This window comes from Macrotis lagotis, chromosome 3, assembly GCF_037893015.1.
Source record: "Macrotis lagotis isolate mMagLag1 chromosome 3, bilby.v1.9.chrom.fasta, whole genome shotgun sequence".
NCBI classification, from domain to species: Eukaryota; Metazoa; Chordata; class Mammalia; order Peramelemorphia; family Peramelidae; genus Macrotis; species Macrotis lagotis.
In genome coordinates, this window is record NC_133660.1 from 225,322,270 (window position 1) to 225,338,754 (window position 16,485).

The 16,485-nt window shown below is 35.0% G+C and overlaps 1 protein-coding gene across 2 annotated transcripts in view; it reads right to left on the bottom strand.

Annotated features, from left to right (window-relative positions):
* MAEA (macrophage erythroblast attacher, E3 ubiquitin ligase) overlaps window positions 1–16,485 on the bottom strand; it is a 145,026-nt gene that overhangs the window by 112,476 nt on the left and 16,065 nt on the right. For both annotated transcript variants that reach the window (XM_074229973.1, XM_074229974.1), the window contains exon 2: window positions 462–644. In XM_074229973.1, the coding sequence (XP_074086074.1) occupies window positions 462–644 (183 nt within the window). The remainder of the gene's footprint in view (window positions 1–461; window positions 645–16,485) is intronic.

The following is a 16,485-nucleotide window of genomic DNA, read 5'->3' on the forward strand; positions in this document are numbered from 1 at the left end:
TTAACAGTGTCCTTTACATGTACATGTATAGATACATTGGTCATGCCATTTCAGCAAGTTCATATATGCCTTTAAGAATGCATATACTATATACAACTATATTAAATCTTTGAAATTGGGTTTTTTAATTGTAAGACACTATAAATTAGATTCAAGAGTACATAATAGAAGGTGTCACTCATTCATCATTTCATCTTGAGAACCAATTCACAAAAAATTGCAATGTGGTTTTAGGACACAAACCCACTACTCCTAATTATGACATGTAAAAGCTGAGCATAGCAAACAAACAATGTTGGGGGATTTTTTCAGTGTGTTACTAAGAAAATTCACTCTTTTAAAGAAAACTTGTTTTAAAGATTAAGCAAATTATATTTTTTGTGAAGGGAAAGTAAAGTTATAACTTTATATTTATATAGCATGTCATGAGAAAATATTCCTCAAAAAAAACAAGTACTTACCTTTCTCTTGAGGACACTTAGCTTTTCAACTACTCCATCAAGGAGACTAACAACTGAATCAACAGCAGGACAACTGCTTAATGTTTTTTCTAATTCTGCAACTACCATGGTGACGTGACTGGTCTCCCGGTCGATATTTTTCTGTGCAGCCCGAAATCGCTTGTTCAGTGTTTCATATGGTACCTAAAAAAAGTTACACACAATAGTACATCATAAACAAATGTGACTGAAGTACATTTTATGAAACAGGACATCTAGACTAGATAAATCTCCATCAAGATCAATTTTGTGTTTTTTGTGGCAAAAATAACACAAAATTTAATTATAAGAAGGAATCTTAAAGGTTATCTTGTTCAAAATATGACCTCGAGGTACTCTATCTCATTCTGCTCACTTTCTTCTCCTTTACTCACACAGATCATTTCCCACATCTGGTATATATATTTTTTAATCTATTAATCTTAACAGTAGTATTTTATTTTTTCCCAATTACATGTCAAGACAATTTTTAGGATTCATTTTTACAAGATTTTAAGTTCCAAATTTATCTACTTTCCCTTCTCTTCATATTCCTAAAATGATAAGTAATTTGATTTAGGTTATATATGTGCTACCATGCAAGACATATTTCCATCTTAGTCACAGTTTTGAAAGAAGAAACAGACCAAGAGGAAAAATACACACAAAATAAAGTGAAAATAGCATGCTTTGATCTGCATTCAGAATCCATCAGTTATTTTATCTGAATATGGATAGCATTTTCCTTCCCGAGTCCTTTGCACTTGACTTGGACCTTTCCTCTACCGAGAAGAGTAAAGTCATTCATAGTTGATCATCACACAATGTTGCTGTTACTCTGTACAATGTTTACATGATTCTTGCTCACTCCACTCTGCACAATTTATTTTTTTTAATTTTTATTTATTTAAGGCAATGGGGTTAAGTGACTTGTCCAAGGTCACACAATTAGGCAATTATTAAGTGTCTGAGGTTGGATTTGAACTCAGATCCTCCTGACTCTGGGGCCAGTGCTCTATCCACTACACCACCTAGCTGCACCCCACCCCCACCCTGGGGCATCGATATATATATGTTTTTCCAGGTTTTTCTGAAATCTACCTGCTCATTATTTCTTATTGCACAATAGAATTCCATTATATTCATTTCCCACAATTTGTTCAGTCATTCCACAATTGATTGGCACTCTTTTAATTTCCAATATTTTGCACCACAAAGAGAGATGCTACAAACATATTTGCACATGTAGATCTTTTTTCTTTTTTTATGATCTCTCTGGGATATAGAACTAGTAGTGGTATTGCTGGATCAACTGGTATGTTTAGTTTGGTTGCCCTTTGAGCATAGTTCCAAATTGCTTTCCAAAACGGTTGGATCAGTTCACAACTCCACAAACAATGAATTAATGTCCCAATTTCCTAGAATATATTTTCTCCCATATTCATTTGTAGCTGTTAAAAATCTTATTCTTGGGGCAGCTAGTTGGTGCAGTGGATAGAGCACCAGCCCTGGAGTCAGGAGGACCTGAGTTCAAACCTGGCCTCAGACACTTAATAATTACCTAGCTGTGTGGCCTTGGGCAAGCCACTTAACCCCACTGCCTTGCAAAAAAACTTAAAAAAAAATCTTATTCTTCCTTCAGGGATCAACTCAGGTTTTACATCCTTTACGATTTAAGGTTTCTTTAATCTCAGATTAAATTATTCTCTCCTTCAGTTTTCCTAGAAAGAAGATTCTGTTGGAATTCTGTCTTTCTGAACACACAGCACTGTTATATCTCCCTACCAAACTCTATTACTCAGCATATTTGTGTACATTATTGTGTCAACTTCCGCCTCTTCAAAACATACCTGGTAATCATATACAAAATATCTAATTTTTTTAAGTTAAAAATACAATTACCTATTTATTAATCTAGAAACACTTTAGGATTATAATTGTACTATTACCCTAGAATATGGGTGGTTGTGGCACTGTAACTAAAACTCTCAGACTCAAGCAGAGGTCTTCACTATTCCTCAATCTTAAACCCTGACTGCTGATGGTTTCAGGACCACAGGAGTGCAGTTTCCTCTTGCTCCAACATCAAGAGAATAGAAGAGGAAATGGGATTTTCAGATAACTCCAACTTTTTAAACCTTAAGTTGCAAGTAATTTAAATAACTTTAAAAATATTTTTTAAAAGTCTACAACTAGGGGCATTTGATGGTGGATAGAGCACTGAGCCTGGAGTCAAGATACCTAATAATTACCTAGCTGTGTGACCTTGGGCAAGTCACTTAACCCCATTGCCTTTCAAAAACTTAAAAAAAGAAAAAAAGGTCCACAACTAACAGACATATGGTTCTTTCTCTACTTTACTTCTACCACCAAGGAACAACTCAGTCAAGTCAAACCTGTCCCACCTCCATGTGCCAGTAGTATACAAGCTCTGGGGGGAAAATCCTCTGGGAAAGTGCTGCTTTAGTGCCTATCATAACCCAGAGGGTATAGCCCTGTAGTCTCAAAAGCAATGCCAGCAGTGTACAAGCTCTGGGAGGTGAGGCATGAATTCATGGGCTAGGTTGACTGCCAATAAGGACTTCAAAGTCTAGATCCATCATCGGTTAAGTGGGTGACAATCAGCAGATTCATTCTTCTGAGGGGAAGCTTATCACATCAACATTAAGGGCCTACTATGTGCTGAAGGTTGTACAAAGTACTAAGATAAAGCTACCAATACAAATTGCCTCAGACTTGTGCTGCCACCATCTTCTTTGGGGGGTGGGTGGGTAGGGGAATATGGTAGTGGTGTTAGCAAAGGCCACCATAACAGGCAATGCTTCTATCAAGTTCCTAAAATAAAAATATGCCTCTCAACTTTGTTAGCAATCTATAAAAAATGAATTTAAAATGACAAATATGATCAATTATAATCACTATTAAGTTGCCTTTCTTAACTCTCTCAGGGTACATGTTCTTAGCCATCTATTGCATTTGGAGGTGGGATATTTGTCCTAAAGTGTATTCTCACAAAACACTGAGAAAAAGCCAGTGAAAATGCACGAAGTTTGAAGACAGAATGTCTTTTGCAAAGGACAAGAAGGCCAATGTCACTTGTTCAGAGAGTACAAAGAGAAGAAAAAAAATGTAAAAAGACTAGAAAGGTAGGAAGTTTTAAGAGTTTTAAAAGTCAAACGGAGAATTTCACATTTGCAGTTCACTGATCAAGGAGGTAACATGCTCAGATCTACAGTTTAGGAAGATCATTTTGGTAGCTGAGTAGAGGAAGGAATGGAGTAGAGTGAAACTTAGGACAGGAAGACAAACCAGCAAGTTACTGGAATAGTCCAGATACAAGGTGATGAGTACCTGTACCTCAATGATGGCTGTATCAGAAGAGAGACAATATGAAGATAGAAATGATAGGACAGGGTGACTAGGTGGTACAGTGGATAGAGCACTGGTCCTGGAGTCAGGAGTATCTGAGTTCAAATCCCGCCTTAGACACTTAATAATTACCTTTCTGTGTGGCCTTGGGTAAGTCACTTAACCCCATTGCCTTGCCAAAAAAAAAAAGAAATGATAGGACATAAGAACAGACTGGATGAGAGTGAACAAAAGTAAGGAAGCAGTAACTACCTTGGGACCCTGGATGAATAATAAGATATGGGGGTGAAAAAGATAATGAGTTTAGTTTTGGATGTGTGGGATTTAAGGTGTCTATGTTATATCCAATGGGCAGTTGAAGATGATTAGTGTTTGATAAATTGAGAAACATGAGCAGAGATGACAACTGAATACAAAGGGAAAAGGAATAAAGAAGAGATTTGAAGAGAGATAAAAAGGTCTGAAAGGCTACTGTGATGATTGGAAAATCAACTGATTAAGGAGGAATAATGATTGCCTTGCTGCAATTCAGGTCCACTTGAAAATATGTAACATAGATTTGTTATGAAACCAGTCAGCACAATTTCACAATTTTCTCAAACAACAGTCAGTGGCAGTTGTTGAGTTTGTATAGTGATAATGATCTATGAAAGAACTGAAAATAAAAAGATTAAGGTGACAATGAGGATCAGAAAAAGGTTTGGAGGACATAAAGGAAAAATTTAGCACTTAAAGATTATGGTCAGATAAAGAAAATCTTGAATTCACAAATATGAAAGTTTAACACTTATGGGTAAAGATCTGATCAAAGGCATTACCATCTCTATAGGTGTGAGGTAGGGGAAATAAGTGAATGGAAGAAATGGAAAGTTAGGTGTTTAAGGGAATATCAATTTGCATGATGAAATAATCCTAATGTGAAGACAAGAGCTAGAAAGGAAAACTGTGAGCCAAGGACTGAACTCAGTGAGAAATGAAAAAATTTCCTAGAGCTCAGCATACTCTTGACTGGATGAATGAATCTCAAAGGAAAAGAGGTTACAACAGAGTGATGATGGCTAAGTAAGGGTCTAGAAGTATAATAGGGAGCAAAGAACATTTGGACTTCCCATCACAAACATCATGTTGGAAAATATGAGAAAAAGACAAATGGCATTGAAAAGGGGGGGTGGCAAGGATGCCATGCCACCAAAAAAGGAGCCAGATCTCAGGAAGTGCTCCAAGCTGGATAATTTAAAGTCTTCTAGAAGGCTACGTAAGAGGGATGAATAAATCTGAAATGGGATGGTAGTGGGGAATACTAATAGCCAAGGGTTAAAAATTACCAAAAAACAAAAAAAGAAGATGCAGCCAAAGTTCTTAGGAAATAAGTTGGCAGAGTCTCACCTCAGGCTAAAGCAGAATAAAAACATTTCATGAGACACTTGGTCACCTCACCAAACAGGGTTTACAAAGCATTAATTTAAAAAAAATCATTATGAAGATAATAATAGTGACTGATGAACCAACCCCTGTTGAAGAGGATGAAGTACAGAAATTTCATGAAAGCTGTAACAAGATTCTTCAAATAAATACACACACACACACACATACACACTCATTCACTCCAATCTGGAGATATTGAATCATACAAATGAGAATGGTGAAAAAAAAAACTGAAAATATTATTTAGGAGTAATAATTTAAAGAAAAATGTGTCTGCAGAAATGTAGGTGTTAAGCCTCAATTAAGACAAGTTATATTCAAGAGCATACAGTCAGCTTCATAGAGATGTGCTCTGAAAAGACTACATGTACTAGGAGTTGTAACTGAGACTTTGTTAAAATGTTGTTAAACCGGGGCGGCTAGGTGACGTAGTGGATAAAGCACCAGCCTTGGAGTCAGGAGTACCTGGGTTCAAATCCAGTCTCAGACACTTAATAATTACCTAGCTGTGTGGCCTTTGGGCAAGCTACTTTAACCCTGTTTGCCTTGCAAAAACCTAAAAACAAAACAAAACAAAAATGTTGTTAAACCTGCTGACTACTATTCACTTCTAAATTATGTAGGAAGGAATTGGGGCCAAGTCAATAAAATTAGTCCCTATGATGTATAGGTTTTGTGCTACAAGAAACACAAGTTAAGAGACACTGTCTCTGCCTTTCAAGAATTTACCATTGAAAGGAAAGTAGAGATAGCTAGAATCTGAGCTAGAGCATGAGAAGTATAGAGGAAAGGGAATATCTAGATAGTTGTTCAGATATAACCAATTATAAATAAATACAACTAATTATCTGGAAGCTTTCAAACTTTCAAATTAGAGAATTACAATGAAACTCTTAGGTGTCGCTTTAGCAAAAATGTTCCAGAAAGATAGGGGAAAATGCTACTAAACTGCTGGTGGAGCTCTCAACGGCTATGATCTTTTAGGAAAACAAACATGGAAATACATAAACCATTACAGAGATGTTTGTATCCTTGAACCCAATTATTCCATTAAATTGACCAGTCAATGTCACTGAGAGAAAGGGAAAGAGTTATTTGTATGAAATGGAGACTGGAGAATGCTGGAGAAATGCTGATTCTTTTTTCAAAACTTGATTAATGTGGAAATAATTTAAACATGTATATCTTGTCATGGGAAGGGGAGAAGGAGGGGAAAAGGTAGATTGTAAAAACTCAAAAGTTTACCCAAAAAATGAATGTTAAAAACTATCTTTACAAAAAAAAAACCCCAACCCCCCCATCTTTACATAAAATTGAAACAATAAAATAAAATAACATGAAAAAAAATTCATGGTATTTTTCACATGAACAATGACACAATTCTAGATAATGCTCCTGACCATTAAATAGAAGTTATAAGAATAATCAGTGCCCAAAACTATAAACCTTTCTGATACTATAAAATAATAAAATTATATTTAAAGTACTGAGATAGTATAAATACATCTAATCAAGATTTAAAAGAATTTCCATGTATTAAAAAATAAATATTTCCATCTTTATTTTCTATTAAGGACTGTATATATATATATATATATATATATATATATATATATCTCATAAGATAAAACCTAAACATATAATAAATTTGACCTAGAACTAATATGCTATCCTATAGCTATAAATATATAGCTGTTATACATTAAAATTTACAAACAGAAATATTACTATTATATAGTGGTATGACAAAAAATAACCCCCCAAAATAACAAAAAACTCCCTCAAAAATAAGAAAATGCTCTCAATTTCTTCAATTTTTAGGAGTTATTTTCTGTATTATGTCATTTTGTTATTACATTTGAGCTGGTCCTTTATTTTCCCCTCATTATAAATTTCCTTGCAGCAGGCATGAATAGTCAGAGATTCATCCAGGTAACCTCAAGTACTCCATGGGTATTTAATATGTCTTTATTGCTTATGATGGTATTTCTTGCTCTGAAAGCAATTTTTTAAAGGGCTGACATAAGACCTCTTAATTTTCATTTCAGTCTGCTCTAAGTAAAGTCATTCTGTTTCAGACCCAAATATCACTACTACAAGTAATAAGAGTTAGCACAAATACATTGAATTAAATTAGTTTCTAGACCTTGGCATCTCAGATTATTATCCCAGAAGGTTTCAAAATTTTTCCCATAGGTGTAAGGGAAAGTGCAAGAGAAAGCCAAGTAAAGCTTCCTCCTATGAGAGAAGCAGAAACATGTAATAACTATAATATTATATATGCAATAAGTTAAGGATGTGATAGATGGTGTAACTACATTCCAGAAGAAACTATATCAGAATACAGAGTAGTACAGAAAGCCTGGGAAATGGAAGATTATTTTTGAATAGATATATATCTTTTATAGAATTTGGCAAGAACACAAAGTATATGTAGAGGGGAAGTGTGAGAAAGGGGAAGCTAAGTGGTGCAGTGGATAGAATCCCAAGCTTGGAATTAAATTCAGCCTCAGTCACTTATTAGCTCTGTGATCTCAGTCAAATCATTTAACCCTTGTTGCTTCAGTTTCCTCCTCTGTAAAATGAGTGGGAGAAAGAAATGGCAAACCATACCATTTATCTCTGCCAAGGAAACCCAAAATGGGGGCACAAAGAGATAGACACAACTGAAAAAGACACAACAAAGTGTGAAAAAGCTGAGAAAATCTTAAGTCAAATTGTAGAAACTGGCATTTGAAACTTCATTTGAAGTTCAAATTTGGCTTTCCTGAAAGATATTAAAACACTGTGTTTAAAAGGTTAATCTCCAGGGTCAAATCTTAAAATCTTAATATTCACATAGTAATTATAAAAGAGTTTCTTAGATTTTCAAAAAGAAATATCTTAGATGTTATCAGTCTTCTAAATTTTCATAAATTGTCATATTTACATTATCTTATCCATTTTCCCTAAACCAGGGGTCAGGAATATATTTTAAAAACATTTTGATAACTTATCAATATAAACTGAATCCAGTGGTTAATTCTATATATTTTATTTTGCATTTAAAGACATTATTCTGAAAAAATGATCCACAAGTTTCACCAGATTGCCAGAGCAGTTCAAGTTATAAAGGGGGGGGGGGACCCAAACCCTGTGCTTTAAATCCTTATTCTGACTAGGAAATACCGAAGCTCGAGAAAGATACATTTCTTGTTGACAGATCCACAGAAATGTGGATTACATTAAATTACAAATTTCATTAATGGATAGGATAGATCTTTTCTGCAAAACTCAGTACCAAACTGGCTATACTTTAATTTGCTAAGCAACCCAATGAAGACTTGAAATTTGTGAATACAAATGTTTGAACCAATGTAAAATGTGAGAGAAAGGAAATTTGTGTAAGAAAAGACTGAAAGCTAAACATCCAGGACAACACCTACTCACACAAATGATATGCAAGAAATATTCACTGATTAGATGAAACTTTGGTCTATCACAAAGCTAATACTGAAACCCAACAAGACCAAAAGAGCAGTAATCAAAGTCAGGCTTTAAATTTTTAAAAGTAGATTTGATAAAACTTAATGCAGTATAAAATATGAATTAAGTTGTTGTCTTTCATTTTTGATATCTCATCAACCTTATTCTCTTTTTTTTGAGTCACTCAAATCCAGTGTCAGAATGACTGACAATGGTCTAGGATGCAATGGATCACCTAGCATTATTATTGCCCCAGTGCTCCCTAGTGCCTGCTTCAGTTGCCTCCCTGGTGGTTAAAACAAAATGTTCTCATTTGCTTTCTCCATGGCGGGGGGGGGGGGGGGGGGGGGGGGTGTCTTCCTGTGCTTGGGAGGTAGACATCCCCCTAACTCACCAAAAAACTTGAGGCCTATCAGTCTCCTGAAGCCTGGTTTGACCAGTCTGTTCGGATGTTTTTACTGAGGTGTGGCCAAATGTACAACTATGAACACCTAAATCCTCCCCTCTGCTTAACTTCCCTAATACTATCAAGGACACCACCATCCTTCCAGTCACTTAGGTGTCATCCTTCATTCCTCATTCTCATTGATGCATACACCTACTCAGTTGTCAAGTGCTATTATTTTTACCTTCCAAACATCTCATGTATATATTCAGCCTGTACCCTCCCAGCTCCCCTCCCTTCTGTAACTCACTCCCAGCACCTGGTTGAGACCTGCATCACCTCACTCCTGGACCACTGCAGGAGCTGTTGGTGAGTCTCCCTATATTCAAGTTTCTCCAAACTCCAATCCATCTTATACTCAGTTGCCAAAGTAAGTTTCCTAAAGTACAGGCCACTCAAGTGACTCCCTATCATTCCAGAATCAAATACAAAATCCTGTTTGACTTTTAAAACCCTTTATAAAACTCTGCCCCTTCCTACCTTCCAGTCCCTTATTCTCATTCTCCTTCACCTACTCTGTGAGCCAGTGACACTGCCCTTTTATTCTGTTCTTTGCACAAGCTATTACATCTTTAGGCTTTGGGCATTTTCACTGGCTACCACCCATGCCTAGTAAGTTTTCCCTCGTCATCTCTCCATCCTACTTTCCTTCAAGTTTCATCAACAGGAAGTCTTTCCTAGTCCTTCTCAATGCTAGAGCCTTTGCTTTGAGACCACCAATGTATCCGTTATATAAATAGATTTGTTTGTGCATGTTTTCCCTCCCATAAGACTGTGAAGTCCTTGGCAGTACAGTCCATTTTTTGCCTTTCTCTGCATGTTACTTGACTATCACTGTTTATGGAAATTTACATCTTAGGCAGCCTGATGGGCCATCCTCCCAGAAGATTATCATATTGGTCCTAAACTATGTATGGACAATCCTGAGCTCAAGTGATCCACCAGCTACAGCCTTCTAATAGTGGGGTTGACAGATAGGTGCTACGTATTACCATGTTCAGTCTTCAATTCAAATAACTCGGTTTGCAATTGTAGAAAACTAGAAACAAAGTCAATACTCATCAGTGGAGAATGAGAGAACTGTGGTGTATATAAATGTGATGAAATATTAGTGAACAACAAGAAACAATGAATTTGAAGTTACACAGAAATAAAATACCAATGGAAATACATAAAGATAACAGTTTAACAGCAAATACATGTTACGTATTCATAGCAAAGAAAATTAAAATGATCATATAATAAATAATAATAATATTAACATCTTCAAGATCATAACACTTGTGTTTTGAAATGTTAATAATCAGTAATAATGTAAATTTATGAACATGGTTTCAATCATTCATATAATCACTAAGGTGTTTGGTTTCATCTTGATTTTTTTTTATGTTCTCATTTATATAGTATAATGCTATACTTGATAATGAAAATGAAAAGAATTTTAGGTCTGGCGTATCAATTTTGTCACTTGGGTGTAACAGGCTCTCTGGCTTCAGTTTCTTCATTTGTAAAATGAAGAATATTTGACTAGATGATTCCTTGAAGTCCCCTACAAATCAGACTTAGTCTGTGAAAAAGTTATAAACTCAAGTGATTGTTAAAACTTAATGATGGATCCATAGCATAGAAATAATTATTCAAGTAAATGGAAATCTTGTATGAAATAAGCCCTAGATAAATAATAAAAAAGTTCTCATGTACTCCAAAATATTTATAATAATTTTTTTTTGTGACAACAAAGAATAAAAGTAGATGGCTATCGATTGGGGAATGGCCAAACAAATCATAAGACAAACCGTGGTATATGAATGTAATGGAATGTTACTTTCCTATAAAAAAATGATGTGTTTGATAAACCCAAAATTTCCAGTTTCTAGGATATGAGAAAACTGGAAGACAGTATGGCAGAAACTAGGCATAGATCAACATCTCACACCCCATAACAAGATAAGGGCAAAATGGGTAAGCATTTGGATATAAAAGGTGATATCACAAGTCAATTAGGAGAACAAGGAATAGTTTACCTATCAGATCTATGTATAGGGGAGCAGTTTATGATCAAAGAGCCAGAGAACATTATAAAATGCAAAATGGATAATTTTGATTACACTAAATTGAAAAGTTTTTGCAATGCAACCAAGATTTAAAGGAAGGCAGTAAGTTGGGAATCAACTTTTACAGCTAGTATTTCTGACAAAAATAAATAAAATATAAAATAGAGAACTGAGTCAAATTTATAAGAATACAAGTCATTCCCCAATCATAATGATATGAAAAGGCAATTCTTAGATGAAGAAATTAATCTAGTCATATGGAAAAATACTCTAAATAATTATTGATTAGAGAAACGCAAATTAAAATAACTCTGAAATACCACCTCTCACCTATCAGATTGGTCCAATATATACATAACTAAAAGAGAAAATGATCAATATTGCAGGGAATGTGGGAAAATGAATACCAATGCATTGCTAGTAGAGTTGTGAACTGATCCAACCTTTCTAGAGAGCAATTTGGAATTATACCCAAAGGACAATAAAACTATACATACCTTTTGATCCAGCAATACCACTACGGAGTCTGTATCCCAAAGAGATCACAAAAAAAGGTAAAAAAAACCCCAAGTACAAAAATATTCATAGCACCTCTTCTCATAGTAGTAGCAAAGAATTAGAAGATGCTCAACAACTGAGGAATGACTAAACACATTGTGGTATATGAAAGAGATGGAACACTATTGTTCTATAAGAAATCATGAGGGATGGAACTTCAGAATAGCCTGGAAAGACTTGCATGAAACTATTCTGAATCAAGTGAGCAGAACCAGAAAAATATCATACACACTAACAGCAACATTGGTAATGATCAACTATGATGGACTTGTTCATTTCAGCAGTACAATAATTAAAGACAATTCTAAAAAACTTGTGATGGAAAATATCATCCATATCTGTGGAATTTAAATATAGACCAAAGCTTACTGTCTTCAATTTTTAAAAGTTGTCTTAGGTATTATGTTCTTTTTTCCCCTCCAATTTTTTCCTATTTCAATTTGATTCTTCTTTCACAACATGATTAATATGGATCTATGTTTAGCATGGTTATACATATATAGCTTGCTTTCTGTCAGGGAGAGGGGAGAGGGAAGGGAGGGAGGGAGGGAGAAATGTTCAAAACTCAAAACCTAGCAAAAAAATGATTGTTGAAAACTACTACTGCATATACTTGGAAAAATAAAATATTACAGTTTTAAAAAAAAGTAATGATGTTTGTGATAAATGTAGAGAAGCCTAGAAAGATCTAAACAAAAAATCTATAAGCAAAGTGAAGTAAACAGAGTCAAGAAAATACAATACATATTTTTAACAATGTAAATGGAAAGAACAGCACAATCAAAAAAATCAAAAGTAAATATAACAAAATAATAAAGCTCAAGCAAGACTCAAATATAAGAAATGAGAGAATCCCCCCCTCAACTTCAATTTTGTGGATGGGGAAGCAGAAGGGCCACAGCTGTTGTACCTTCTACATGCTTTCAGAATTTTTCTGTGTTATTGATCAATTATGTAAACATTTTTCCTTTCTAAAAATACTGTTTGTTATATGCAAAGGCCTGGGAGGGCCAGGAAAGGGAAGAACACCTGGGAGATTATGGTGATATAACAAATAGAACTTATTAATAAAAACTTATTTTAAAAAAGAGTAAATCCTAGGGCATGTTCAGATATTGAGCATAAGTGCCTTGAACACAGTGGGTGCTTAAAAATGCTTGCTGATAAAGCAATTCAACTTTGTTTTCCCAGATTTTGACAACATATGCTTAAATTTACTTCATATATTTGTATAATGCATTCCTTTCCTATCATTAAGTTCATGTCATTCTTCAACAAACACATGATTTTAAACAGTGATTCTGGCTCTAAACATATGGTGAAAGCTCTTTACTTCCTAAACAGGACAGAAAATTGTTAAGTGGAATATCTGTAACCACAGCCCTGCCAATTTTTAAATAAATTAAATAGCTGTAGAAAGTAAAAGACTCAATTAATTGGTATGGAAAAAAATTCAAGGATCTCTTTCTTACTGTTAGAAAATATTTCTATACATACCAGGACCAGCTGGTGGCATCATTCCCATTTCAAAATAAGCACAGTAGTGTACCCCACTAATATATGTATATGATTACAGTAGATAAGTTAAATCAGAGAATTGTCCACATTATAAGGTATTTAAAAGAATGTTTGACCAAATGCAATTTTAATATTTCTATCTAGTAGCTAATCAATTGTTGGCATAGAGGACCTTCAATAATCACATTTATGAATCCAAAATACTTGGAACTGCTTACATTTTATAGAGCATTTTACAAATATTTTATTAGCAGATTAATAACTTGGCAAGAAATGATGCTATTGCAGTTTTTCTTTAGAAGACTATGGTCTTCCCAGTCATCTTGTTTAGAAGATTATTTTGTTTTTGTTTTTTTTTTTTTCTGAGGAAGAGAGACTAATTCAGTATTTATTGAAGAAGTGCTCTGGTGACACAACATAAGGGAAAAAGAGTTGGTCTCAGAGTCACAACATCTGGGCTCAAGTCCTGTTTCTGATGGTGACCCTGGGGAAATCAGTGTTTCAGTATCCCCAGGCAATCCTCAAGGAGGAGTGTTCTTAATATAATGCGGAAATTTGTTTTAAAAAATAATTTGATGACTTGTTTCCTCTATAACATTATGTAAAATACTTTCTCTGCATCTAAAAACCTGATTCTGACAGCAGATCTCCAGGCTTTCTGACATTCCCAAAGGAGTCCAGGACACACAAAAAAGTCAAAGCAGCTCTGCTCTGAGACCAACTTGTATCAGTCTCCACCTACACAGGTAGAGATGTTTCCTACTTCAGTGATTTACCTTCCCCCCCAGTACTATCCTTCCAGCAATACTAAGTGACAAGAACTATTTTCATTTTATGATGTTAACAAAGTCTAAGATGTAAACCACACCCTTAAGAACCTTAAAATAGAATTGGCAAAAAAAAGATACTTATTTAAGAAATGTTAACTTTCATATGCTAAATTTTAAAAGGCCAACATGATGCTTGAACAAGCAGTGAAAATATTCAGGAAAAGGAGATTACTGAAATACCATGGTAAAGGAAAGTTCAGAAAAAAGATGTTACTTCAACTGAATCTTACAAGATGGAGATGAGTGGAAAAGAAGGCATCAAGAAGGGAGGAATACACTATTATGAGAGCAAAAAGGGATCAGAGAAGAATGCAAAAGAGAGAGAATACCAATCTTAACATGCTTGGTATTCATGGCCAAGTGATTTCCTTCCCCTGACTAGCCTCAAGTTTACTAATGTATAAAATGGGGATATTGATACCTGCATCAATAACCTTACCAAATTGCTGTGTGGAAAGTATACTACAAACCTTAAAGTACAAGGTAAATGCAAATATTATTATTTATATGTTCAGGTCACAAGTGAAGAAAGGGGGTGGCTAGGAGGCGCAATGGATAAAGCACTGGCCCTGGAGTCAGGGGTGCCTGGGTTCAAATCCAGTCTCAGACACTCAGACACTCAGACCTAGCTGTGCGGCCTTGGGCAAGCCACTTAACCCCATTGCCTTGCAAAAATCTAAAAAACAAACAAACAAACAAACAACAAAAAACAAACAAAAAAACAAGTAAAGAGAGAAAATTTGGTAGGGTGGGTGAGGTACAATATGTATGGGGCTCATATTAGGCTGATGAGGAATTTTTGAATTTGATTCTCTAAGCAGTGGTGAATCAGTTTCTGATCATGATAACTGTGGGATTAACCCTGTCTACCTAGCCCAAGAGGGCAGAACTAAATATTAATGGGATGAATTAATTTGGAATGCAATTTTTGCTAACTAAGGAAATGCTTCTCAACAATTGGGGCTTTTCAAAAATGAAGGAATACATTTGCAAAAGGAGCTCCTTGTTCCTGGAGGTCTCCAAGGAGGCTGGAAGACTCCTTGTGGACACTGCAGAATATTTTACAAATGAATTAGATTGGGATTCTCAACAAATAAAGGATTCTGTGATAAAATAAAACTGTTTCAGAAAGATTAGTCTACATTTCTGGGGAGCAATTTGGAATTATGACCAAAGGGCAATAAAAATGTGCATACGCTTTGATTCAGCAATACCACTACTGGGTCTATACCCTGAAGAGATAAAGAAAAAAGGTAAAAACATCACGTGTACAAAAATATTCATAGTCACTCTGTTTGTAGTGGCAAAGAATTGGAAATTAAGGGGATACCCAACGATTGGGGAATGGCTAAACAAATTGTGATGTGTGTGTGTGTGTGTGTGTGTGTGTGTGTGTGTGATGGAACACTATTGTTCCATAAGAAATCAGGAAGGATAGGATTTCAGTGAAACCTGGAAAAACTTGCATGAACTGATGCTGAGTGAGATGAGCAGAACCAGGAGAACATTGTACACCCTAACAGAAACATGGGGGGTGATGAGCAACCTTAATGAACTTGCTCACTCTATCAGTGCTATAATCAGGGACAATTTTAGGGTATCTGTGATGGAGAATACCATCTACATCCAGAGAAGGAACTGTGGAGTTTAAACAAAGCCCAAAGATATTACCTTCAATTTTTAAAAAAGTTGCATTACATAACTTTTGCTATCTCTAATATTTTATTTCTTTCTCAAGGATATGGTCTTACTCTTAACACATTCAATTCTGATCAATGCATATCCTAGAAACAAAAAAAGAAAGATTAGTCTAGCAGTAGTATGCAGGATAAATAGAAGAAGAAACCAATCAAATGGTGCTAAACTTAAGCCCAGCCAAATTATATCATAAAGCTGAATTAGTTCAGTAGCATAAATGAGACTGTGCATAAAATCAAGGCTACTTGCATGCTTATCTTTGCTTTCAACACCTTCTTCTTGCCAAATTCCATGGAGACTAAATTTTAGTTCTATTATTGCAAAATTTAAATATAGAGAGTAGGGTACTAAAAAGGAAAATTAACTAGGAACCAGACATTCTTAATTCTAATCCTGGTTCCATCATTTTCCAGCTCTGGGACCTTGTGAAAGACACAAATTTCCCTAGGCCTCAGTTTCCTCAAAAATAAAAAGGAAATAAGTGATATGATTAAATGAGAAGGTATGTAAATATGTATAACATAAGCTATCCTTTTCATATGAGAGGCTAAATTGATTTCCAAAGACCAGCTTAGGTCAACAAAGTGAAGAGTGTTCCTTCATGAATAGATTTACCACCATAGGATGAATCTGAATGACAGTAA